Genomic DNA, 25827 nt, shown 5'->3' with positions numbered 1-25827 from the left:
AAGGTTTAGCTAAAGGAACTTTGGAAAGTGAGTATCAGGTATGGCAGCTTTCTGTTTGTTTGTTTATTTTTGAAGTTTTATTTATTTTGAGATAGCATGAGTGGGAGAGAGGCAGAGAGAGAGGATCCCAAGCATACTCACACTGCCAGAGTGGAGTGCGATGCAGGGCTTGAACTGTGAGATTATTATTATTATTATTATTATTATTATTATTTAATAAGTTTATTGTCAAATTGGTTTCCATACAACACCCAGTGCTCATCCCAACTGGTGCCCTCCTTAGTGCCCATCACCCACTTTCCCCTCCCTCCCACCCCCCATCAACCCTCAGTTTAGTCTCAGTTTTTAAGAGTCTCTTATGGTTTGGCTCCCTCCCTCTCTTTCTTTTTTTTCCCCCATCCCCTCCCCCGTGGTCTTCTGTTAAGTTTCTCAGGATCCACATAAGAGTGAAAACATATGGTATCTGTCTTTCTCTGTGTGACTTATTTCACTTAGCATAACGTTCTCCAGTTCCATCCACGTTGCTACAAAAGGCCATATTTCATTCTTTCTCATTGCCATGTAGTATTCCATTGTGTATATAAACCACAATTTCTTTATCCATTCATCAGTTGATGGACATTTAGGCTCTTTCCATAATTTGGCTATTGTTGAAAGTACTGCTATAAACATTGGGGTACAAGTGCCCTATGCATCAGCACTCTTGTATCCCTTGGGTAAATTCCTAGCGGTGCTATTGCTGGGTCATAGGGTAGATCTATTTTTAATTTTTTGAGGAACCTCCACACTGTTTTCCAGAGTGGCTGCACTAGTTTGCATTCCCACCAACAGTGCAAGAGGGTTCCCGTTTTTCCACATCCTCTCCAGCATCTATAGCCTCCTGATTTGTTCATTTTAGCCACTCTGACTGGCCTGAGGTGATATCTCAGTGTGGTTTTGATTTGTATTTCCTTGATGAGGAGTGACATTGAGCATCTTTTCATGTGCCTGTTGGCCATCTGAACTGTGAGATTATGACCTGAGCAGAAGTTAGACCCTTAACCAACTCAGCCACCCAGGCGACCCACAGTTTTCTAGTTTTGTCATACTTATAAAATTGGGGTAAATTAGGGACATGTTTCTGAGAATGAAATGAAGCCTTATTTCATTGGCTGTGGACTCTAGTATCACACATATTTTTATTTTTTTTTAATTTTTTCAAACAGGAAAATTTAAGTTAATTTTGAGAGAGAGAGAGAGAGATTGAACACGCATGTTCACATGGGGGAGGGGCAGAGAGAGAGAGAGGAAGAGAGAGAATCCTAAGCAGTCTTTGCACTATCAATACAGAGTCCGATGTGGGGCTTGAACTTAAAACCATGAGATCATGACCTGAGCCAAGATCAAGAGTCGGACGCTTAATTGACTGAGCCACCCAGGCGCCACATCACACACATTTTGATTCCTCTAGTTCCATGTTCTGCCTCTCATTTGGGCCTTTGTTAATCTGGTTCCTCTACTTAGAAAGGCTTTTTCCCTTTCTTTAGACTTAGCAACTCCCTTAGGTATTGTTTTAGAGGTCACTTGTTTCAAAAAGTTGCCTCTGATCCTATTGAGTGGGCTACATACCTCTGCTGTATTTTCTTACACTCCCTCTACTTTTCATTGTACCACTCATCACTTTGTACACAACACTTTGTAATACAATTAACTATTCTTGTCTGTATGCCCTGGGAGACCTTCTCTTTCTTGTTCATCTTTGTGTCTTCAGTACTAAGCACAAAGCTAATAAGTAGCAAAGCCAGGATCTTATTACGCATGTTAAGGCACCCAAGGATCAGTCTTTTTTTTTTTTTTTTTTTCCTCCCCTCTGGCATAGCTGATTCCTTTGCTCTGAACCCTTAAATAGACTGTAATACATACATGTCCTTCCTTCTTTCCTTCCTTCCTCCCTTCCTTCCTCCCTTCCTTCCTTCCTTCCTTCCTTCCGCTGGAGAGGGGGGAGAGAGAGAGGGAGAGTGTGTGTGTGTGTGTGTGTGTGTGTGTGTGTGTGTGTGAGAGAGAGAGAGAGAGAGAGAGAGAGAGAGAGAGAGTGAGTCAGTCTTAAGCAGTCTCCACACTCAACATGGAGCCCAGTGCAGGGCTTGATCCATGGCTCTGGGATCATGACCTGAGCCGAAATCAAGTGTCAGTTGCTCAACTGACTTAGCCACCCAGGTGTCCCAAGACTAATACATTTCAGCATTCCAAAAAGTCTAGTAGAAATAGTTAACTTACCAGATTACGCATACAAAGTGAAACACCAAGTTTCTTTGCTTTTGCTTGGAATTGGCATCAGCTCAGGTCTCTACTAATTATCTCCCTCTGATCAGAAGTCTCTGTGATTCTCTTTGTGGATTTGTAAGAGTTACATGTGATTTAGTGTGACATAATGGGTAAAGCCCTAGGCAGAAGAGCCCACAGTTAATAGATTTGGGTCCATCTCTGGCTTTCTTTGTAATTATTAGCAATTTCATGTTTAAATTACATTATTATGAAGTGTAGTAAATCCTTCCCTTCTGATGAAAGGAAGAATTCATAACTACCAATAACAATATGAGTCGTCTCCCTTTAATGTAGTAACTCTGCTTTTAAAGTGTCTATGAAATCTTTCTTATACAAAAACAAATTATATTTGTGAGTTTTAACCACAATTTGAGTGGTTTATTTTTCTTCCTTTTTTGGAACTGTACATTTCGTGGCAGAACCATGTGGGGACCAGGAACAAAAGAAGCATGTATGGAAATCTCGAGAGCATTGTCTATAGCTTATTCATCTCTCATCTTTGTGTCCCAGCACAGGGCCTGGCATGTAGTACACATTCAGGAAACATTACTAGTGAATGAATGAGGGGCTTCCTGAATTTAGTGGCTTCACTGTTACCTGTTTGGGGCATACAAAGAGAAGACATGCCTCTGTTTTCAGAGTGCTTATAAGACCCATGCCTATGCTGTAGCTGATACCTACTAAGCTTTTAACATATATGCCAGGCAGTGTGCTATATGCTTTACCTGTATTATGTCATTTAGTTCTCCTAACTACTTTGTAAGGAAACGAGTATTATATCTGGTTAAGGGGGAAAAAATGAGGCATCTGGAAGTTACTTATTCAAGATCTCCCTCCAAGTTAATGGAGGGATTACTCTTCACAATTCACTGTGAGATCTTTCTCATTCTAAAGCATGTATCCTTAGCCACTGTGTGATGCTAGTCTAGAATCAGCAGACCTGGGTACTAGTCTTATCTGTGTTCTTACTCACTTTAAGGCAAGTTTATTCACTTTGCTGAATCTTATTTCTAAAATGCGAAAATGATACCTAGTCTGTTTTAATCCTAATGTAATATAAAATCTGTTTTTTTTTTTAAAAAGTATGGAGTGGAGTACTGTGGTTGGAGTACTGAGTTAAATAAGAACTTTAGTTTTCAAGAAATTCACTTAATGGAGACAGAAGTGTGGCTTGATCACATGTCTCCAGAGTCAGGATCTAAACCTTAGTCCCTCTGACACCAAAGTCCTTGTTCTTAGGTCACCGTGAAGGCGGTAGCCAAATCTGTGGGCATGGAGGAGATCTTCCAGAGAGAGCTTGTCAAGTGAGAGGAGTAGAAAGCGAAAGGCGAACCTGAATGAGAAAGAATCCTTGGACTCGTCCCATGGCTCTTAACCTGATGTGCGGTTTTATTTGTCTCCTTTTCTGTAGAGGTCCGCATTGCTGCTGTGGAGGCTCTCTGCATGCTGGCCCAATCTTCACCCTCTTTTGCTGAGAAGTGCCTTGATTTCCTGGTCGACATGTTTAATGATGAAATTGAGGAAGTACGTCTGCAGTCCATACACACCATGAGAAAAATTTCTAACAATATCACCCTCCGAGAGGATCAGCTTGACACCGTCCTGGCTGTGTTAGAGGTGAGTCTTCAGTTTGTTACTCGTTTCTTCACCAGTAACTACTGAGTGCCACTTTTTTTTTTAAACCAGGCGTTGTGCTAGGTACTGGGGATGCAGTAGTATGTGGGCAGCGCCATTCTAGCTTTTTAGTACCCACCTCTGCCAAGTGCAGAAGACTCGCTGTTAAACAGGAAACTAAAAGAAAGCTTAGAATGGCTGTGATGGGGAAAACACAGGGTTCCCCAAGGATACTGACAGGTTGTGACCTGAATTGTCTGAGGTAAGCTTGGGAGGTGGGGAAGGAGGAAGGACTGCTGTAGTGGACACTTGAAGGAGGAGTAGGACTTGGTGAGATCCTTTCTTAGGAAGGGATGACGCCAGTGGTGGGGGTGGAAGGGCACCAGGGGAGCAGTGTCTACGGATCCAGAGGTAAGAGTGAGTATGATGCATGTGAGGAATTAAAAGGCATTCATTGTGAAGTAGCATAGAGCTGAAGTAATAGAAGCAGGGAGAGAAGTGGTTACAGATAATTAGGGCAGGGGCTAAATAATGAAGAATTCTTTTCAGCCTTTGATTTGATTTAGTTCTTCTAGTGAATCATACGATGTTAAAGCAGAAACGGATCTTAGGGAATAGACTCATTCAACCTTGGAGTTTTACAGAAAAGAAAGTAATTTGTGTGAGGTCACAGAGCTAATAAGTGGCTGTGCCAGGATAAGAACACAGATTAGCCTCCCAGGCTGTACAACTCTGTGGTTCTTGAATTATTTTTCTCAAGTATTGGGATTTTATTTGTGACTACCGAAGCTTTTCAAAATACTAATAAATGAGATTTGGTCTCTGGTTTCTTTTCTGGTTTCGTTTGGTTTGGTTTTGGTTTTTCAGATACTGTGAAAGGGGTAGCTATTGGATGTAGTCATTAAGACTTGTTACAGATTTCTGCTGTCTGCTTCAGAAAATGGATTGGGTGCTTTGATTTTGAAATTTCCTATCAATTTTCTCAGTTGCTCAGCACTTCTGGTAAGCTCTTTCCTGAATTTTAAGTCTGTATCTATAGTTTCTCATGTGTTTTTTTCCTCAGAAGACAAGCTAGCATTCTGTGCATTGTTCTCCGTGGGTGGGCCCTGCAACCTAGCCCCGCCTTTCCTTTTTTGCATTCTTTTCCACCATTCCTCGTCTTGAACTTTATACTGGAGTCACTCCCCTAATCAGCATGCTTTTCCTCACCATTTTTCTTTCACTGTAAGTTTTCCTCCTCTGCCACTTTCCTTTTCCTTTTTTAGCCACTTCTCACCTAGTAGACTCATGCGTATTCTCAGGATCTGCATCAGGCAGCATATTCCCTAACCAACCCACAGCAAGTGGGTTAAGTAGCACTCCTTTGTACTCCTGTGTCACCCTGTGTTTAGCATAGATCAGGATGTTTTTTGATTATTTAATTCTTTATTTCACAAGACTGAGAACTTCTTAAGGGGGCAGGATCCTGGCTTCTTTCATTTTTTTATTTCTAGTGTGGTGCAGTGTCTGACACAAGTAGATGCTCAGGACATGTTTGCTAAATATCTGAGCTATGTTCCAAGCAATGTTTTGGTGTACAGAATTGTTCACAGGGCCAAGCATGCTTATGTATCTCTTATTACAGTTTTCACATTTTCACATTTTATCATTAATGGCAGGTGTTATCTCACCTCCCTGATGACATCATGAGCTACTTTTTTTTCATGTTTATTTTTATTTTTGAGTGAGAGAGAGATAGTGAGCACATGCCCATGCACAAGCTGGGGAGAGGCAGAGAGAGAGGGAGAGGGAAGATCAAAAGCTGGCTCTGTGATAACAGCAGCGAACCTGGTGCGGGGCCGAACTCAACAAACCGTGAGATCATGACCCGAGCCAAAGTCCGGTGCTCAACTGACTGAGCCATCCAGGCATTCTGTGAGATTATGAGCTACTTAAAGAGAGTGACCATGTTGTACCCTTCATCGTATTCCTTTCAGGGTTCAATGTAGTAACATACACTTAGTGGATGCTTAGTAAACATGTCCTAGAACAGATCTGCACAGCTCAGCTGTATAACTAGGAATTTCTTAAGAAACACAGTCAAAATTATTTTCTTATTACTTTGAATATAGTTTTTCTAATTTATCAATATAGCTGCCTCCTATCAGTGGTGGTGATTTGTTCATATGGGAAGCATTGTGTCTAATGGTTAAGTTCACGGCATGTAGAACCAGACAGATTAGAATCAACCTGTCAGTCCTTGTCTTTGGTCTTTCCTTTTCACCTGGGTTTTTTTGTTTTTGTTTTTGTTGTTGTTTTGTGTTTATTAACCACCTATTATGTGGTAGGCACTGTGTTAAGGAGGATACAGTAGTGAGCAGGAACCATGGTGCTGCTCTCGTGGACCTTATAATTTAGGTATGAGGGAGGTAGACAGATACAACATAATGAAGGTATAGTAATAAGCTGAGTGAGGAGCTCATGACAGAAAGGAGTGAGGTCCCATGGGAGTATGTCATAGAAGCACTTGGTCTGTAGGGGCTAAGGGGGCAAGCAGGGAAGCAGGCAAGCAGGGAAGGCTTCTGAAGCTGATCTCTGAAGAAGGAATTAGGCTCTCACATGGCAGGAAGAGTTGGGAATGCGGGGTATAAGGCTATTCCAGGAAGAGGAGCAGCAAGTCTAGAAACTGTGGTAGACAGAAGCATGGGCAGTGGAGGGACCAAAAGAGAGCCTGGCTGTACAAAGAGCACTTCGTGTGTGGTATGAGATTAGGCCTGGAGGTGAGTGGGACCAGCTCTTGCAGAGCTTTGAAAGTCATATTAGGTGGGCTGTCTGGGTAGCTCACCCACAAGCTCCGACTCTTGATCTCAGCTCAGGTCATGATCCCACGGGTTCCTGAGTTCAAGCCCCACATCGCTTGTCTGCACAGAGCCTGCTCAGGATGGTGTCTCTCCCTTTTTCTGCCCCTTCCCCACTTGCACCCTCTCTCTGTCTTTCTCTCAAAATAAATAAATAAACTTAAAAAAAGAAAATCCTATTAAGAGAAGAACACCTGGAAGTCATTCAGGGTGTCCTACCAACTTTGTGACTTTGGACAAGTTATTTATTTTCTCTGGTCCTTGGTTTTCTCAAGTATAAAGTGAGGATAATTCCACATATTCATTTGTTTCTTATGAGAATTGAAAGTGAATTCATGTAAAATGCTTGGCATGTTAGTAGTTCATAATATTGATAAAGTCATTCAGAAAAATATTTCCTGATTTATTTTTTACGGAGTCTGATTCTGTGCCAGGTTCTGAGGATGTGAAAGACAGTACTAGTTCTTACCTCTGAGTTGCTCACGGTTTTATAGAGAAGGCAGAAGTATAGATCAGTAATTACAAGATAGTATCAAAAGTAAGCTAAGGAATGACATTCTAGCCAGAGCGATAGCATATGGCCACAGATGAAGGCTGGGAAGGCCGAAATGGCACAGCATGGACAGGGATGTTGAGAAGTTCACGTGGCTCTGAGGGAGAAATGAGCAGAGAAGCGATTGTGAAGGGCTTTGTATGCAGTGCTGGGGAGCCTGAGCTTTGCCCCACAAGTGTGGGGAAGCTAAACGAGGTTCCTAAACAGAGCAACGACATGGTCAGATGTGCTTATTAAGAAGCTGGTCCAGGTAACTCTGCGGAGTGAAAAATTGAGAGACCTGCAGGCTGAAGGAGGGTTTCTGGAGAATGAAGAAAGCATGTTTCCAACCCGTCCTCTGATTGTTAGATTTTGCTATGTGAATACAGACATATTCTTTAAAGTTTTTAGTTTAATTTCTTTCACGTATTAAGTAAAACTTAATACTATAAAACTTATAGGAGAAAATATTTGTGACCTTGGATTAGACAAAGATTTCTTAGATATGACACCAAAACTTAACCCATAAGAGAAGTAACTAGATTAAATTGGACTTTATCAAAACTTAAAAGCTCCTTAGAAAGACACTTTTAAGTAATTATAAGAACAGCACAACAACGTAAATGTATTTAATGCTATAGAACTGTACACTTAAAATGTATGTTGACTAAAAATGGTAAATTTTATGTTGTGTTTATTTTACTACAATACAGAGAGATAATGGGGATCAGATCAAACATATATAATGCCTTTAATATATACACTGTACAAAAAGGTGAGGGTGGACTTGGAAACAAACATCCATAGAGGGAAGGTGATGTGAAGGCAGAGAGAATGCCATCTATAAGCTAAGGAATGCCAAGGCTACCGGAAGCTGGAGAGGCCTGGCACAGTCTTCTTCATAGCCTCAGAAGGAACCAGCCCTGCTCATACCTTGATTCTGAACTTCAGGCCTCCAGAGCTAAGACAGTAAATTTCTGTTTTTCTAAGCAACAGGAAAACCTGGTTTTGAAAAAACATACCATAGACTGGCAGAAAATATTTGCAAGACACATCTGATAAAGAATATGTAAAGAATTCTCAAAATTCAATAGTAAACAAACCATCCAATTACAAAATTAGCAAAAGATTTGAACAATACTTAAGCAAAGAAAATAAATAGTGGCAAATAAGCACTGCATTAGTCATCTTTGGAAGATTCTTTATATAATAACAAGTAATGATAATAAATAATCAACTTATTTTGGAAACTGGTAAATTAAGGAATCAAGCATTAATCCTCCCTTTTCCTGTACAAATTGAACTTCATGATAACCAGCTAGTTGATAAGGGAAGTTTCTCTTTATAGAAGTTTTCCATTAATAAATAAAGAAGAATGATAGGACTTGTACAGCAGTTTTACAACTTTAGTGAATTAGTAATCGAGGCAGTGATTACCAGTGGTTACTAACATCACAAAAGAGAAACAGGTGTCATATCGTTCCTGAGGGAAGCACACCGTACCACCTGTGAAGTGGTCTTATAAGAAAAACATCAATCTGATCAAGCCTTTAAATCTAAGTACCATCACAGGATATACAGGGAAATATTACTGGGCGGGAAATGTGAGGTATTTTACATATTAAAAGATGCTTAATGGCACACCTAGCTGACTCAGTCTTTCAGCTCAGGTCATGACCTCATTGCTCCTGAGTTCAAGCCCCGCCTTGGGCTCTGTGCTGACAGCTCAGAGCCCGGAGCCTGCTTCAGATTCTTTCTCCATCTCTCTGCCCCTCCCGTGCTTGTGTTCTCTCTCTCTCTCTCTCTCTCTCTCTTTTTCTTTGTTTTTCTCTTTCTCTCAAATATAAAATAAAAAAAATGTTAGAGAAAAAGATGCTTAAGGAGCATATTACCCAATTGTAACGTGTGGACCTTAGTTGTATCTCGTCTAGAATAAACAAACTTTTTAAGTCAGAGAAATTTGAATATTGGCTGGATATTTGATTATAAAGAATTATTAAATTTTTAGACATGATACTGGTTTTGTGATTTTTTTTTTTTTTTAAGGTAAGGAATCAAGGCACCTGGGTGGCTCAGTCACGTGAGCATTGGACTCTTTTTTTTTTTTTTTTTAATTCAGGTTAACATACAGTGCAGTATTGGTTTTAGGAGTAGAACCCATTGATTCATCACTTACCTGTAACACTCAGTGCTCATCCCAACAAGTGCCCTCATTAATGCCTATCACACATTTTGCCCATCCCCTACCACTGACCTCCCTTCCAGCAACCCTCAGTTTGTTCTCTGTATTTAAGTGTCTCTTATGGTTTGTCTCCCTCTCTGTTTTTATCTTACTCTTGATTTTGGCTGAGGTCATGATCCTGGGGTAGAGGAATCGACCCCCAAGTCAGACTCTGCACTGAGTGTGGAGACTGCTTAAGATTCTCTCTCTCCCCCTCCACCCCTCTCCCCAGCTCATATGTGCTCTCTCTCTCTCTCAAATAAAAAAAAATAAATTAATAAAATAAGGAGTCACTTAGAAAATATTTATGGAAATGTGTACAAATGAAATGATATGATTTCTCTGGCTTCAAACCAGTCTGATTGGGAGGAGTGGATAAAGGTATAGATGAAACAAGATTGGCTATGAGTTAATTGTTGAAACTGAGGGATTTATTATGTCTATTTTTGTATACATTTTAAATTGTCTACGTTGAAAAATTTTGAAGAACTGACAACAAATGGTATGGAGACAGCCAAGAAGAACAGAACTGATATGTGTATGTTTCTTTTAGCATTAGGAAGTTGTTGGTGACCTTTCCCAATCATTTTAGTGAGGTGGAGCAGGTGTTGGGGATGGAAGAGGCCATTTCTCTAACACCGCCTTATAGTACTCTCTTTTTATTTACTCTGCTCTAGCCACATGGGCTTCCCTGCTATTTTTCAAACATGCTTCCATTTCATGGTCTTTATGTTTGCTGCTCCCTTTCATTATCCTAGGTAAAATGCCCCACCTATCTGAGTATTCTTACCTTGAACTTGCTTTATAGTTTCTCCAGAGTACTTATCACTGTCTGACCTATATAGTTATTTATTTTTGTCTTTTCACTAGAATGAAGCTCCTGAAAGCAGAGATTTGATTTCAGTTGATGTTATGTCCCTAGCACTTGGTGTACATCATAGGTGCTTGATAAATGTTTAATAAGTGTTCAGTAAATGTTGAATTTGTATGAATGAATGAACCATTGAATGAATTATTCAGATCTCAGTTAATTACCTCTTCTGTGAAGTCTTCTCAACTGCTAGTCCCTCCCCTCCCAGAAAGTTGAGAGACTCTGTATCCTGTCGTCCCATTGTAACTTGTACACTCTCCCATAATAAGCTAATCCACAGTGACTGCTTTTAATATGATCTTTTTTTAAAGGATTCGTCCAGGGATATTCGAGAGGCTCTTCACGAACTTTTATGCTGTACTAATGTTTCAACCAAAGAAGGGATTCATCTTGCACTGGTGGAGCTGCTGAAAAATCTAACCAAGTACCCCACTGATAGGGACTCCATATGGAAGTAAGGACTTTTTGCTCATTTGTTCACTGAGTCCAATAATGTGGTGAATGCACAGTATTGACATTATTCAGTGGCTCATCATAGATTAAGGGTATGACTCTCAATTTTGCCTTCAATTTAGAAACCTGACTCAACTGGACACTCAGGAGTCTAATTCCTAAATTGAATATCACATTTTAGATTATTTATTTGTCCATCCATCTGCCTAGCAGATAATATGTGCCTGCTACCATATACTTACTATGTGCCAAGCCCTGTGGTAAGTGTTAGAGGTACAGAGATGAGTTGATTAGGTTCCTTTTCTCCTATATAGTGTTAACCACTTCTTTGTCTCTTTTGCATTTTGTGTAGGATCACAGCCATAGTTACAGAGATTAGATGCAGGACTTGGCACTTTATCTACAAATGACAATCATTTTTTCCCTTGGTTACCTGTACCTTTACTGACTAGAGTCAAATTTACCATTGTTCATGAATTGCTGTTTGAAGAACTACTTGCATACGTTTATTATAAAATGTATGTTATTGTGCCCCACATATTTAAGTCAGCTTATGTGATGAGATCACTCTAGTGGTATAATTTATTGATTTTTCAGAAAAATTTGTTACTAAAAATAGAAAAACTGGGTCAGATCAGGTACTTGTAGGATATATTAAAACTGAAAATACCAGGGGAATCTTCAAGGAACACTCAGTCATTTGGGGTGTGGGGGTTATAGTGGGGAAAAACACCTGTATCAGTATCTGTAGTTCTGTGGCAACACAGAACTTGCCTTAACATAAGATATGGGGTTATTACCAGAATATTTATATAAGACTGTCTTTATTGGGTGATTGTAGACAGAAAGCTCTTTCACCTTATAGTGCTCCAAAAGATTTTGAAGTTACCTAATCATTATCATTTGAATTTTCATCTCTTTGCATGAATGGTGGCTTTACTTAGGAATATCAAAAAGAATGTGGTAAAAGAGTAAAGGAATAGTCAAAGTGGCATTTTATTTTTCTTTTTTTTAGTATATGTGCTGCCGAAGCAAGCACAAGAGTGGCATATTTTTACAACATTTTTAAAGATAGATAAATGAAAGTTTTGAAGAAGGTAGTTTATTCTGTTTATATGACCCAGTCACTGTGCTAGGTGCCGTGGAGAGTTAAAAACAGATTCAACTCAGAGATCTAGCCTTCAAATATCAGGAAGGGCGAGAAGTAGGGAATATGTAGATGAGGAGGTGGATGAGACAGAAAAAATGTTACAAGTCAGAAATGAAGTCCAGTTTTAGAGAGGCCCAGGTGCTTGGGAGATCCGAATACAATAAATAGGAAATCAAATAAAGGAGTGGTACCTGGAGGTCAAACTATAAAATTTACAATGTCCCCTAAAACAGAATGAGAAAAGGGTTGAGAGAGTTCAGAAAACTAGTGCAGTAAGTGCTTTTCACATAGGAGGAAAAGTAGAACTGGGGAAACGTGTGCTTTCCTAAAAAGATCAAGTATTTGAAATGGGATACCTATCATACTCCATATATCCATGAATTTGTTCATGGTGTTTGTTTTTTCTCTATTGCCAGTCTACCTATTCTCCAGTCCCTGGTGAACTCCCATCTCCTTTGTGAAACCTTCTCTATCATGGTGATCTCTTCTACCTTTGACAGGTAGAAAACAGAGTATCATTCATTTGGTAGTTCATTAACTTGTAGTACTTGTCATCTTTGCCCTAGCTGGATCATAAACTCCACAAGAATAGAAATAAGGATTTAATTTCTTTTTAATTCAGCACACCTTCTAAACCATAATAATAATAAAATGCTTAATTACCAGTACACATGTAGTTCTTTATAGCTTATAAAGGGTTTTCTTATAGTCCTAATAGTTAACTAATAGCTGCTTAATAATAGCTAATTGAGTTCTTACTATGTGACCCTTTGCTAAGTACTTTTTATTTATTATCTCATTTAATCCTTACAGCAACTGTATGAGGCAATGATTTTTTAATCCCATTTTGTAGTAAGAAACTTATCTGCCCAAGGCCACACAGTTATTAATTTTCACGTTTCAGGTCTCTTCTGATTTCAGAACTTCACCCAGGATATCAGTTAGAATGCTTTTGCATTTTTGTAATAGAAAATCTGACTAAAAGTGGCTTAAACAATAAGGTCTAATTTTTTGGCATGACAAGTCAGAAAGTTGGTTTCAGGATTGGTAATTCAGTTTAACAGGGTTAGTAATCTGGTTGATTTCTCTGCAGTTCCCTTGGCTTTCTTCTCATTAGTTGCAAGATGGCTGCCTCATAAGATAGTATCTTAAGGCAGAAAAGAAAAGGTATACCTTCTCACACATTTCTCTTTTTATTTGATTAGGAGAACATTCCTGAGAAGCTCCCCACTAGACTTTCCTTCTTGCTCCTTTGACCAGAAATGGGTTACTTTATTACCTGCAAAGCAGTCACTGGAAAATGGGAGTGGGATTGCCATGATGAGTTTAGACCAATTGTTGTTGAGCCCTTGGGCTGGACCTACCTTCTCTGAGCACCTACCTGATATCCGAGGAAAGACAGGGTTTTCTTGGCAAGGAAAATAGGGAAAATGGCTGTTGGTTAAATAACCAGCAGTAATTTATGTCATACTAGCCCTTTAATTTTCATAATAGGAATTGTTTTAGATGAATTAACTGAGTTCCAGAATCATTGAATGACTTATCTGAGGTCACAGAGGTAGCAAAAGTAGATGTTTGAGAATTTGCAATTCTGAATCAGGTTTTCTGATTCCAGTCCCCAGTACTTTTTAAAGCATATATTAAGTTATTAAGGTGGGCTCTCATTTTGTTTGTTTCAGATGCTTGAAGTTTCTGGGAAGTCGACATCCAACCCTGGTGCTTCCCTTGGTGCCAGAGCTCCTGAGCACCCATCCGTTTTTTGACACAGCTGAACCAGACATGGATGATCCAGCTTGTATCCTCTGTGCTCAGGACAGACTCTGCTGATTTAGTGGGGGGTGTTTTGGCATCTTTTTCTGCAATGTAGCTGGGGGTGGGGGTCCAAGTTTATTTTTTTTCATTTCTTTTAGTTAAGAGTATATCCTGAGGGAGCCTGGTAGTTATTATTCTTAGCTTTCATTCATGTTTTCACAGTAATTCACATTTGCTATTTACTACTGCTACTACTACTATAATAATAATAACAATTATTATTATTGTTCTTTATTTTTTTTTTTACCATTTCTTGAGCCCCTGCTATACACCGTTTCATGCCTTATACATTTACTACTGATCTTCCAAATACCCCTGGGAGAAGGTATTATTCCCGGTTTACAGATGAGGAGACTGAGGGTTAGAGAGTCTAAATAACTCTCCAAGCAGCAAATGTGGGATTCAAAGACGTCTTTGTTTTTAAAACCTATGAGCTTTCCCCTTGTGTTACTCGGAGTTTAACTTTATCTGCAGCCTGAGGAGGGGATGTGTTGAGCTAGACTGCAGGATTGCTTTGCCTCTGATACAAGTTCAGTGGGTTTGTGATAACCAGGGAAAGCATGTCCTGCAGTGGTTTTCCAGTAATGGGAATACATTTACATCGGCGCATCCACACTCTCTGAGGGTTCTTTTCTCTCTATAGCAGATTCTTGGTGAGGTTTGGGAGGTATTAATGGAGATAAAGATCAGCCAAGTAAGTGCTTTTGTAAGTTGACCATGTGTTCTCTCTTAATTCTGTATGTTTATTTTCAGTGTGTTTGGATACATTTTAAACAATCTGTTTAATTGATGTACTAACCATGCCTGACTTTGTGTTACCACTGAGAAAGGCACATCCCAGACCTTACCTCTAAATGTGTGATACTATAGCTGTTTGAAATTCAGCTCATTAGAGGGGCTTTTGGGCTATGTGTTATTACAAATTGCACATGATGTATTGAAGTGCTCTGAAATCTGAAGGCCCTTTTACATTGAAAAAAAAAAAAAAACAGTAAACATTTTTGGAAACCTGTTATGTTAAGATATTTTTCTGCATAGTTGGAAGATTGTGTTGTTTAGGAAATATGTTTGTCTGTTAGTGAAAGAAATTGCCCCCAAATGTAGTTTAGACAAGTTATGGTATTTACTTTTCTTCAAGGTAAAAGAAATCTGGAGGCACACAGTCTAGTTAGTGCTGGTATAGCAGCTCTGCATTATTCTTAGTGATCCTAGCTGCTTCTTTCTCTTCTGCCATTTTCAGTTGTCCAACATTGCTGTCAGAGCTCCAGTCGTCAGCCCTAGGTTCTGAGCAGAAAGCTAGAGGATATTTGGAGTAAAATGAGTATTCTGTTAGCAAAGAAGAATGGATATTGGGTAGGAAAATAGCAGGCACTTCTATAGGGATACATACGGAAGATTGGAAACTATGTTTATCTTTTAATTTCCAATTTTCTCTTTGTTATAAAATTAATATGAAAAGGAAAAAAATCCACACAGTTGAAAGAAGAAACTTCATACTTAACATTCGAAGTCCTACTAATCATAGTAATCGACCATTAGTATTTTGGTGTATTTCTTTTTTCCTTTTTTAAGCCTTGGGATTGTGTTTTTGCTGTTATTTTTTAACATAGTTTATCTCATCATCAAATATCTGATAATAAATAGCTGCCATCATATCCTCTATGTTAGAGCCTGCTTTTTGCACTTATGACAAAGTGCTTGTGATACAGAAGAATTTATACGTTCTTCATAAATATGTTTTTTTTCTTTTTTAAGTTTATTTATTTTTGAGAGAGTGCAAGTTGGGGAGGGGTAGAGAGAGAGAGAGAGAGAGAGAGAAAATATGAATCCCAAGCAGGCTCTGGGCTGTTAGCAGGAGCCTGACATGGGCCTCAAACTCACAAACTGTGAGATCATGACCCGAACTGAAAGCAGGAGTCGAATGTTTCACCGACTGAGCCACCCAGGTATCCCCATAAGTACAATTTTTAATGATTGCGTAATACTCCATCAAGTAGATGAAACACAGGTGTATAAGTCATTCTCCTGGTTTGGGACACTTAGTTTGTTCCTGATTATTTGCTATTATAAATGATTCTGTACTATATGATTATTTACTTAGAATAAAATTTGAGATGTAGAATTACTCAACATTCAAAAGGCTCTTACTGTCTAGTGGCAAATTATTATCCAAAGGAATTGTGCCAGAATGTACCTTAGTAGGCCATGTACCAAAAGTTTCTATTTGTTAGTATTCTCAGCACCATCAGGCATTATTTTAAAAAACTTTTGGTAATTGGGGTGGTAATTGGGGTAACTTGGAGATGGGTAATGTATCTCATTGTTTGAATTTGCATTTATTTGTTAGAAAATTGTCATTTAATTGGACTTTTGGGGGTGGGAAGTTGGGACACCGGATTTTGGCCCAGCTCAACCTTTTGTACCTCCAGGTCTCCTTAACCCACTCACGCATCAGACATTGCAGTTTTGGTTCTTATTTTTAATGCTGCTAAAACCTGTCCAACAATGCCAGCATTGTTCTCAGATCATACCTTCAGGCACTATGCCTACCTCCGAGACAGTCTTTCTCATCTTGTTCCTGCCTTAAGGGTATGTTGAAAACAGCTATTGTCATTATTTTTGGTTTTTTGATTTTTGGTCCTTTGTGGTTGTCAAATAGCCAAAAGCAGACTGTATTTTCTCTGAAAACACGTTAGTTCATTCATTCTCTTTCTCTCTTGGGCTCTCTCCCACTGTTTTGTACTTTTGCTTCTATAACTTTTACTTTTTAAGAAGATTCATATTCTAAATGTCCCTGAGTTATTGGTTATGTTATGTTAGGCAAGAAACAGGCATCTGGAATAGCATATTTTGGATCAAGGATTAGATTGTGTAACATTTTAACAATTACATAAAGCCATAATTTTCAGCAAGTTTATTTTTTAATAATAAACCTTTGTTTTTTTTTAAAAACCTAGAGATACAGAAAGAAAAAAATTTTTTTAATTAACGATAATAATAATAATGGCAAATACTTATTGAATGCTAACTGTGTGCAGGCACTTTTCTGAGCTCTTGATTTGTGTTAACTTATTCCTGCTTAGGTGACTCTAAATGACTTTATTTAGAATAATTATATGTACGTGGTTAGAAAATCTTAACTGTAAGTTACAAAATTAAAAGTGAAATCCTTTTTGCTCTCCCCCATCCCTTTCTTGGAGGCTAACTAGCAGTAAGAACAAGAATTATAATTACCATCATATATAAAAATTTATAATTACCATCATTTAAAGCATGCTATATAAATTTATTTTGGAATAAATCATTTCCCTATGAATTGGAAGATCGAATGAAGTTTAAAAATAAATGTGACAACAGACTGATTATTAGTTCCATTTCTATGGTTAGCCCATTTATTTCAGTTAGCAATAGAAAATAATACTATACCATTCTCTTTTCTTTCTCCTTGCTGCTTGTGGTTATATTGTATAGACTATATTCATTTTCTCTCTCTCCATTTCTCTCACTGAAGCTAAGGAATGAGAGAAAGGTTGTTTACACAATTACCTCACCTGTTGTTCCTTTCCTGTATTTGACTCATGTTTTTTTCTCGTTTCTGTGTGTTACCAGAAGCTGAGCCACAGAATTTGATGGCACTATAACACCACTATGTTTGCTTAGTTACCAGGTAGAAAGCTAGTGTCATCGGCTGTTTCTGCCAATATCACACCTCATGAGGACCCTTCCCATCAGTTCCTGCAGCAAAGCCTTGAGAGGGTGTACAGTCTTCAGCACCTGGACCCTCAGGGAACCCAGGAGCTGCTGGAGCTCACCATCAGGTGAGATGTTTTTTTGACAGAGTTAATACTGTTGTTATGCTCAGCTCTTTTGATTTCCAGTGTTGGCCTATACTCACACATGGTTTTATGATCTGTTTATATTTGCATTAGTTTGGAGTTTGAGCATATTTCAAAGAAAAACTCTTTATGTTCATGACCAGATTGATGATAAGCGCAAAACTCGAAAGTATTAAAGAGAAGCTGTTTTTAATTTTTCTTTCCTTGCATATTAGTTATGATAGGTGACAGAAAATGTAAAGTAGCAGTGACTTAAACAAGAGGAAAGGTTAATTCTTTTTTGTAGGCAAGGCAGAGCTGAGATGGTTATCAGGGTCCTAGGTGCATTTTTTTCTCCATCTTCTAGATCAAGTGGTCTCTGTCTAAAGATCCAAACTCTGAACTATCCCCTCTGTACTCCAGGCTGCAGGAAAAAGGAAAGAGCAGGAGAAGGGCATCATTTCTAACCCCATAAATATATATATATACATACATATGTATCTATACATATACGTATCTATACATATATATCTGTGTGTGTGTATATATATATATATTTATTAGAGAGAGAGAGAGAGAGAGAGAGAGAGAGAGAGGGAGCACATGAGCGGGGGAGAGGGATTGAGGGAGAGAGAGAGAATCTCAAGCAGGCTCCATGCTCAGTGCAGAGCCTGACACAGAGTTCGATCCCATGACCCTGGGATCATGACCTGAACCGAAATCAAGAGTCGGGCACTCAACTGAGCCACCCAGGCACCCCTCCTCACGTCCTTTTAAAGACACTTCCCCATGGCACAAAAACAGACACTCAGATCAATGGAACAGAATAGAGAACCCAGTAATGGACCTACAAGCGTATGACCAATTCATCTTTGACAAAGCAGGAAAGAATATCCAGTGGAATAAAGACAGTCTCTTCAGCAAGTGGTGCTGGGAAAACTGGACAGTGATATGCAGAAAAATGAACCTGGACCACTTTTTTTCTTTTCTTTCTTTTTTTTTTAAATTTTTTTAATGTTTATTATTTTTTTTTTTTTTTTTTTTTTTTTTTTTTTTTTACGTTTAATGTTTATTTTTGAGAGAGAGAGACAAAGTGTGAGTGGGGGTGGGGCACAGAGAGAGGGAGACACAGAATCTGAAGCAGACTCCAGGCTCTGAGTTGTCAGAACAGAGCCTGACGTGGGGCTCGAACCCACGAACTGTGAGATCATGACCTGAGCCGAAGTCGGATGCTAAACCAACTGAGCCATCCAGGCTCCCCATGGACTACTTTCTTATACCATACACAAAAATAAACGCAAAATGGATGAAAGACCTAAATGTAAGACAGGAAGCCATCAAAATCCTCAAGGAGAAAGCAGGCAAAAACCTCTTGACCTTGGCCGCAGCAACTCATTACGTCTCCAGTGGCAAGGGAAACAAAAGCAAAAATGAACTATTGGGACCTCATCAAAATAAAAAGCTTCTGCACAGCAAAGGAAACAATCAGCAAAACTAAAAGGCAACCGATGGAATAGAAGAAGATATTTGCAAACATATCTGATAAAATGTTAGTATCCAAAATCTATAAAGAACTTATCAAACTCAACACCCAAAAAATAAATAATCCAGTGAAGAAATGGGCAAAAGACACGAATAGACACTTTTCCAAAGAAGTCATCCAGATAGATGGCTAACAGACACATGAAAAAATGCTCAACATCACTCATCATCAGGGAGATACAAATCAACACCACAATGAGATACCACCTCACACCTGTCAGAATGGCTAACATCAGCAACTCAGGCAACAACAGATGTTGGCGAGGATGTGGAGAAAGAGGATCTCTTTTGCGCTGCTGGTGGGAATGCAAACTGGTGCAGCCACTCTGGAAAACAGTATGGAGGTTCCTCAAAAAATTAAAAATAGAACTACCCTACAACCCAGCAATTGTTCTACTAATATTTATCCAAGTGATACAGATAATGCTGTTTCAAAGGGGCACGTGCACCCCCATGTTTATAGCAGCGCTATCGACAATAGCCAAAGTATGGAAAGAGCCCAAATGTCCATCGATGGATGAATGGGTAAAGAAGATGTGGTGTATATATATATACAATGGAGTATTACTCAGCAATCAAAAAGAATGAAATCTTGCCATTTGCAACCACGTGGATCGAACGAGAGGGTATTATGCTAAGTGAAATTAGTCATTCAGAGAAAGACAAATATAATATGACTTCACTCGTGTGAGGACTTTAAGCCATAGAACAGATGAACGTTAAGAGAAGGGAAACAAAAGTAATATAAAAACAGAGAAGGGGATGAAATGTAAGAGACTCTTAAATACGGAGAATAAACAGAGGGTTACTGGAGGGGGTTTGGGAGGGCGGATGGGCTAAATGGGTAAGGGGCATTAAGGAATCTACTCCTGAAATCATTGTTGCACTGTATAGTAACTAACTTGAATGCAAATTAAGAAAAAAAGGACACTTTCCCCAAATTGCATGTTCTAATTTTACTTGCATCCCACTGACCAGAAGTTAAGTCACATGGCCATATAGCTGCTAGGAGCTAGGAAATGTAGTCTTTATTCTGGCTGACCAGTGCTTTGTTAACATTTGGTGGCTCTGATACTTAGGAAAAAGGGGAAGATACTGGGGAACAACCAGCAGAGTCTGCCAAACCTTATTAGGATGTCCTGAATGATAGGAGAAGAACTGAAATCCATTTGCCTTTAGCAAAAGCAATATCCATCTGCTTTTGTAAATAAGGTTTGAAGGCAGAGTTGAGTAGCACCATAGACACTGTATGGCCTACAAAGCCTAAAATATTTACCGTCTGACCCTTTACAGAAAGTTTGCTGACCCTGAAGTGATGCCTCTATCATATTTTGTTTTTTTCTTCTCCCTTAACAGAGTGATTAGTTAAGGGCCACTATCTGAAGTTGTTGGCCCTGAGCCTAGGAAAATAAACTCTACTTTCTGACTCAGCCCCACATAAGTAAACATTTAGGTTTTGTTCTTGACAGTTTGTATCCTGTTGGCACTAAAGCAAGTGCAGAATATATGAAAGCAAGCTTGTTCATCAGCTGCAGTGCTGGCTGTTAGGTGCTCAGTAAACACCTGTTGATCTGAGTTGCCTGCATGTTCTGGTGAGAGCCCTGCTGGGCTTCAGGCTGGTGGGACCACTGTTCTAGTGCTGTGGTTGGTCCTGGACACTGTTTCTAACTTGAGTGCATTCTGAGGAGGGTGGCCAGGATGGTGAAATATCCAGAAAGGAAAGCAGATGGTATAGTAGTTATTGATGACCTACTCTGTTTTACAAACATTACTGCAGTGAGGTATTGTTACCATTTCACAGAGAAGAAATGGGAATTTGGGGAGGTGAAGCAATTTGCTAGGAAGTAGCAAAACTGAGATTTGAATCTAGTTTTGTTTGACTTTAAAATTGATGCTTTGTGGGGTGCCTGGATGTCTCATTTGGTTAAGCATCCAACTTCAGCTCAGGTCATGATCTTGCTGTCCAGGTGTTTGTGCCCTGCATTGGGTTCTTTGCTTACAGCTCAGAAGCTGAATCTTGCTTCAGATTCTGTGTCTCCCTCTCTCTCTCTGCCCCTCCCTCACTTGCTCTCTCTCAACATTAAGGGGCACTTGGGTGGCTGATTCGGTTAAGTGTTTGATTTCGGCTCAGATCATGATCTTGTGGTTCATGGATTTGAGTCCCACATCGTGCTCTGTGCTGACAGCTCAGAGCCTGGAGCCTGCTTTGGATTCTGTGTCTCCCTCTCTCTTTGCCCCCACTCTGCTTGTGCTCTGTCTCTTTCACTCTCAAAAATATTAAAAAAAAAATTTTTTTTTAAATTAAAGAACAAAAAAACCACATAAATAATGATTTTTTGTGATGCGCAGCAGGCATATCTAAAAGGCGATTCCTGTTACATCAGATGACCCTTGGGGTTCTGCAGAACTTACATTTTTGGTAGTTGTTGCAAAGTGAAATGTTAGAGTTTCATACAGAAGTTTCTCTGATTAGGACTCTGATCACTTAGTTGTTAGTATTAGTTTGAAACAAACTTCACCATCATACGCACCCCATTCCCTTTGTTGTAATCCAGGAAGCACCCATTTAATCTAACTGAATCTCATCGATAGAATGTGTACTATAGTTTAGTTAGGGCCCTGGGAAATAATTTGTTTGTTCCTTGAATTTGACATAACTATTTTGTCTTCATCATTGTACCTTGGGTATTGTATAGGAGCTCAGTAAATATTTGTTGAAAACTGTAGTTGTGATCGCTTAACAAGGAATGAAGACTTTTTTTCTTTTTTGAAGCTTATTTATTTTTGAGATAAGAGAGAGAGTAGGGAAGGGGCAGAGAGAGAAGGAGACAGAGAATCCCAAGCAGGCTTTGCAATATCAGCACTGAACCTGACACAGGGCTTGAACCCACAAACTGTGAGGTCATGACCTGAGCCGAAACCAAGAGTTGGAGGCTTAACCAACTGAGCCACCCAGGTGCCCCAGAAATGAAGACTTCTAATATTGTTATAGATGGCATTTCCTTCTGGCCATTTCTCATCTCCAGATTTATGGATTTGTTGTTTGGTAAGGCTCTGCTGTCCTTGATCATAACAAGAGGTATATTGTCTGTCAAGCGCCTGCTATATACCCACTTTTTTAAATGCCTTATGAATTGAATTTGAAAACAATTTTATGAGAAGTACCCCATTTTTTAGAAGTACCCCATTTTTAAAATGAGTGAGGGAGCTGGGGGTTCATTCACTTGTTACACTGTTTTTGAGTATCCATCATATGCTAGGCAGAAGGGGTACAGTAGTAAACAAAATAGTTTCTGCTGTAAGAGATCTTATAGCCTGGTTGGGGAAATAGCTAGGTAAATAAGAAATGCAATATTGTGTTTTCCATGCTGCATTATGGGGAGTACAGGGTTCTCCAGGATAACAGAAGGGAGGCACCTAACCCTTCCCTGGATGGCTAAGCAGTTACCTGAAGAATGAATAGAAGTTCATCAAGTGAAGAAGGGAGAAGACTCTCCAGGACGGAGAAGATAGCAAAGTCTTGGACTAGAACATAGGTCTTTCTAGCCCTTCCATCTGGTCACACTGCTCTGTTTCTGGTTAACAGTTTGTAGGACACAAATGCACCTAGGATAATGAGATTTAAAATCCAAAGGAATTGATTGAAGCCTTAATTTTTATCATTTCCTAGGCTCATGATCTTGGGCCTCAACACCCTCATCTGTAATTTGAGGGTTGTATGTACCTGCTCATAGGACTGTTGTGAAGATTATTATCATGATCTATGCAAGGTATTTTGAGAATAGCAGTTACATAGATAATAGCCATTTATGAAATGTTTTAAAATTTAAATTGTGGCTCTTCTGACAGAGTAGATGAGCTCTTGACATTTTGTAAGTAAATCCAGTCTAAACTTTATAAATGCTACTTAGTGCCAACATGTGGACTAAGGATTGCTGAAGTATGTGTTCCTGGGAGGGGCACTTTTGCCCTCTCAGATCACATTTGTAGAAATATGACTTAATATGCATCTAGTTTTAAATCCATTTAGGTGTCATCTGTGTTTGATGCAGTTCATAAATAAATGAAAAGACTGTAGTGTGCCTGGGTGGCTTAGTTGCTTAAACATCTGACTTAGGCTCACATCATGATCTCGTGGTTTGTGAGTTCAAGCCCCACATCGGGCTGTCTGCTGTCAGCACAGAGCCTACATCAGATGCTCTGTTCCCCCTCTCTCTCTGCCCCTTCTCTGCTTTCTTTCTCTCTCTCAAAAATAAATAAACATTAAAACATACTTTAATATTAAATAAATAAATGAAATATGATATGGTTTATTTAAAAAAAAAAAAAGATTTGTGGAGTTCAGACAGACCTGAGTTCAAGGCCTGTTTTTGCTACTCATTAGTCTTGAAACCTTGGGCAAACTACTTAAACTCTGATCTTCCCTTTCATTCTCAGTGAAATAGGATTAATTGCAATTTGCAGTGTCAGGATTAAATAGGCTCAAGTAAGGAAACACCTAGCACACCTAGGTGTGCACATAGATGGTGCTCTTTGTACCTGTCTCATTAAAGAGTTTATAGTTTCCTGATGGGTGTTTAAAATTAGGCTTCCTGAGGATTGTGGGCATAGATAGGCACAGAGAGGAAACAGTAGGATAAGGGCATTTTGTCCAGGGTTAACACGTTTCTTATTTTGCTTGTACAGTAGTTCAGATTTCCCGTGGCTGGTTGGGTTACATCTTGTTCTGTGCAACTGAGAACAATTGTGGCAGTGTAGGGGCTGTAGAATAGCTTAACACCGGATAGCCGTCAGCTAATGTATAGTCAGCTGGTCAGTGTTCACTATAATTGTTAACAGAAAGGCAGAATCTTCCTGGAGAGGAAACGTTTCAGAAATACAGCGATTCAGGGCTGTCTTCGCAAGAGAGACATCCGAGATGTGAAAAGAGGGACCAGCTGGCCACCAAAGTAGCATTGCACAGGTGTGGTTAGCTAGTACAGGGCCTTGCCTTTTACTGTGCTGGATTCCGACAACAGCACACTCCAGGAACCGCTCCAGCCACCAAAACTCACAAGAGATGGATCTATAAGGCACTGGTCCTAATTTTTTCAGTCACTTGGGAAGAACTCATTCTGTGTCCTTTTCTGGGGCATCTCCTTCCTGATATCAAGGTCCGTAGGCGGCAGCATTAGCTATTAAAAACTTGCATGAGGGGGGCGCCTGGGTGGCGCAGTCGGTTAAGCGTCCGACTTCAGCCAGGTCACGATCTCGCGGTCCGTGAGTTCGAGCCCCGCATCAGGCTATGGGCTGATGGCTCGGAGCCTGGAGCCTGTTTCCGATTCTGTGTCTCCCTCTCTCTCTGCCCCTCCCCCGTTCATGCTCTGTCTCTCTCTGTCCCAAAAATAAATAAAAAACGTTGAAAAAAAAAAAAAAGTTGCATGAGGGGCACCTGGGTGGCTCAGTTGGTTAAGCATCTGACTTCTGCTCACGTCATGATCTCGCAGTTGGTGAGTTCCAGACCCGCATCAGGCTCTCTGCTGTCAGTACAGAGCCCACTTCTGATCCTCTGTCTCCCTCTCTCTTTGCCCCTCCCCTTTTCTCTCTTTTTCTCAAAAATAAATAAACATTAAAATAAATAAACTTTTTTTTTTTTTTTTTAAGTTGCATGAGATTAGAGGGATGGGTTTACTCCAGTGAACAGTTTTGTACAGGCTATTGTGAAACTTTATATGATGAACTTTATATTGTGAAACTTTATGCCACTCCACTTTCCTTGTGACCCAGATCTTCAGGTTTTCACAGCTGTCATTTCTATATGAAATTTTGATGTTGCCATTAAAAAACAAGACCACTTTCCATGAATGCTTTCTGAGGTGGATTATTAGGTTACGCAAACACACACACTTCTCCCCCAACCAAAAAAAAAAAAAAAGAAAAAAGAAAAACAATGTGTTGTGTTTTTTTTTGTAGATGTATAGTGTTTCCCTAGAAGAATTAAAGAAAAATTTTTTTAATGTTTATTTTTGAGAGAGAGAGAGAGAGAGAGAGACAGAGCATGAGTTGGGGAGGAGCAGAGAGAGAGGGAGACACAGAGTCAGAAGCAGGCTCCAGGCTCTGAGCTGTCAGCACCGAGCCAGCCCAACACGGGGCCCCGAACTCACGAACCGTGAGATCATGACCTGAGCTGAAGTTGGATGCTCAACCAACTGAGCCGCCCAGGCACCCCTATGTATCCCCAGAAGAATTTAAAAGAAACTGGCAATGGTGGTTGCCTGTGAGAAGGGTGTACTGCTTAGCGGTGCAGTGGGATAGGAAGGTGGACTAACTTAATTGCATATCCTATAGTATCTTTTGAATTCTATACTTCATTGGTTAATTCTGTAGCTTGGTATGTATTGTCTATTCAACAGATTAAAAATTCGAAATCCATAATTCCAGCCCCCACACAATTTTATCTGTGTGTGCCACTCTCTGTTTTCTTGTCCACGGGCAGCTCTGTGTTATATTTTTGCAATCATTTTGTCTGTACCTGTATCCAGCTAGGATACTTTTAGTTTCAGGTATCTGACAACCTCATCTCAAACTAACTTACAGTGGCTTTTTATTTCTTCATACGAATAGAAAATCGGAGGCAGTTCTAAGTATGGTATGGTCAAGTAGTTCATTTATATCATTGAAGATCCAGTTCTTTTCT

General features: G+C 39.5%; 1 protein-coding gene across 1 annotated transcript in view; it reads left to right on the top strand.

Annotated features, from left to right (window-relative positions):
- The window catches only part of INTS4 (integrator complex subunit 4), a 116756-nt gene that overhangs the window by 68114 nt on the left and 22815 nt on the right, over positions 1 to 25827 (top strand). The window contains exons 11-15 of the mRNA XM_060605529.2: positions 3716 to 3921; positions 10691 to 10833; positions 13662 to 13777; positions 16250 to 16383; positions 17455 to 17612. Coding sequence (XP_060461512.1) covers positions 3716 to 3921; positions 10691 to 10833; positions 13662 to 13777; positions 16250 to 16383; positions 17455 to 17612 — 757 coding nt within the window. The remainder of the gene's footprint in view (positions 1 to 3715; positions 3922 to 10690; positions 10834 to 13661; positions 13778 to 16249; positions 16384 to 17454; positions 17613 to 25827) is intronic.

Source organism: Panthera onca, chromosome D1 (assembly GCF_046562875.1).
Source record: "Panthera onca isolate mPanOnc1 chromosome D1, mPanOnc1 haplotype 2, whole genome shotgun sequence".
Classification (NCBI taxonomy): Eukaryota; Metazoa; Chordata; class Mammalia; order Carnivora; family Felidae; genus Panthera; species Panthera onca.
This window is presented reverse-complemented; position numbering and strand designations above follow the sequence as displayed.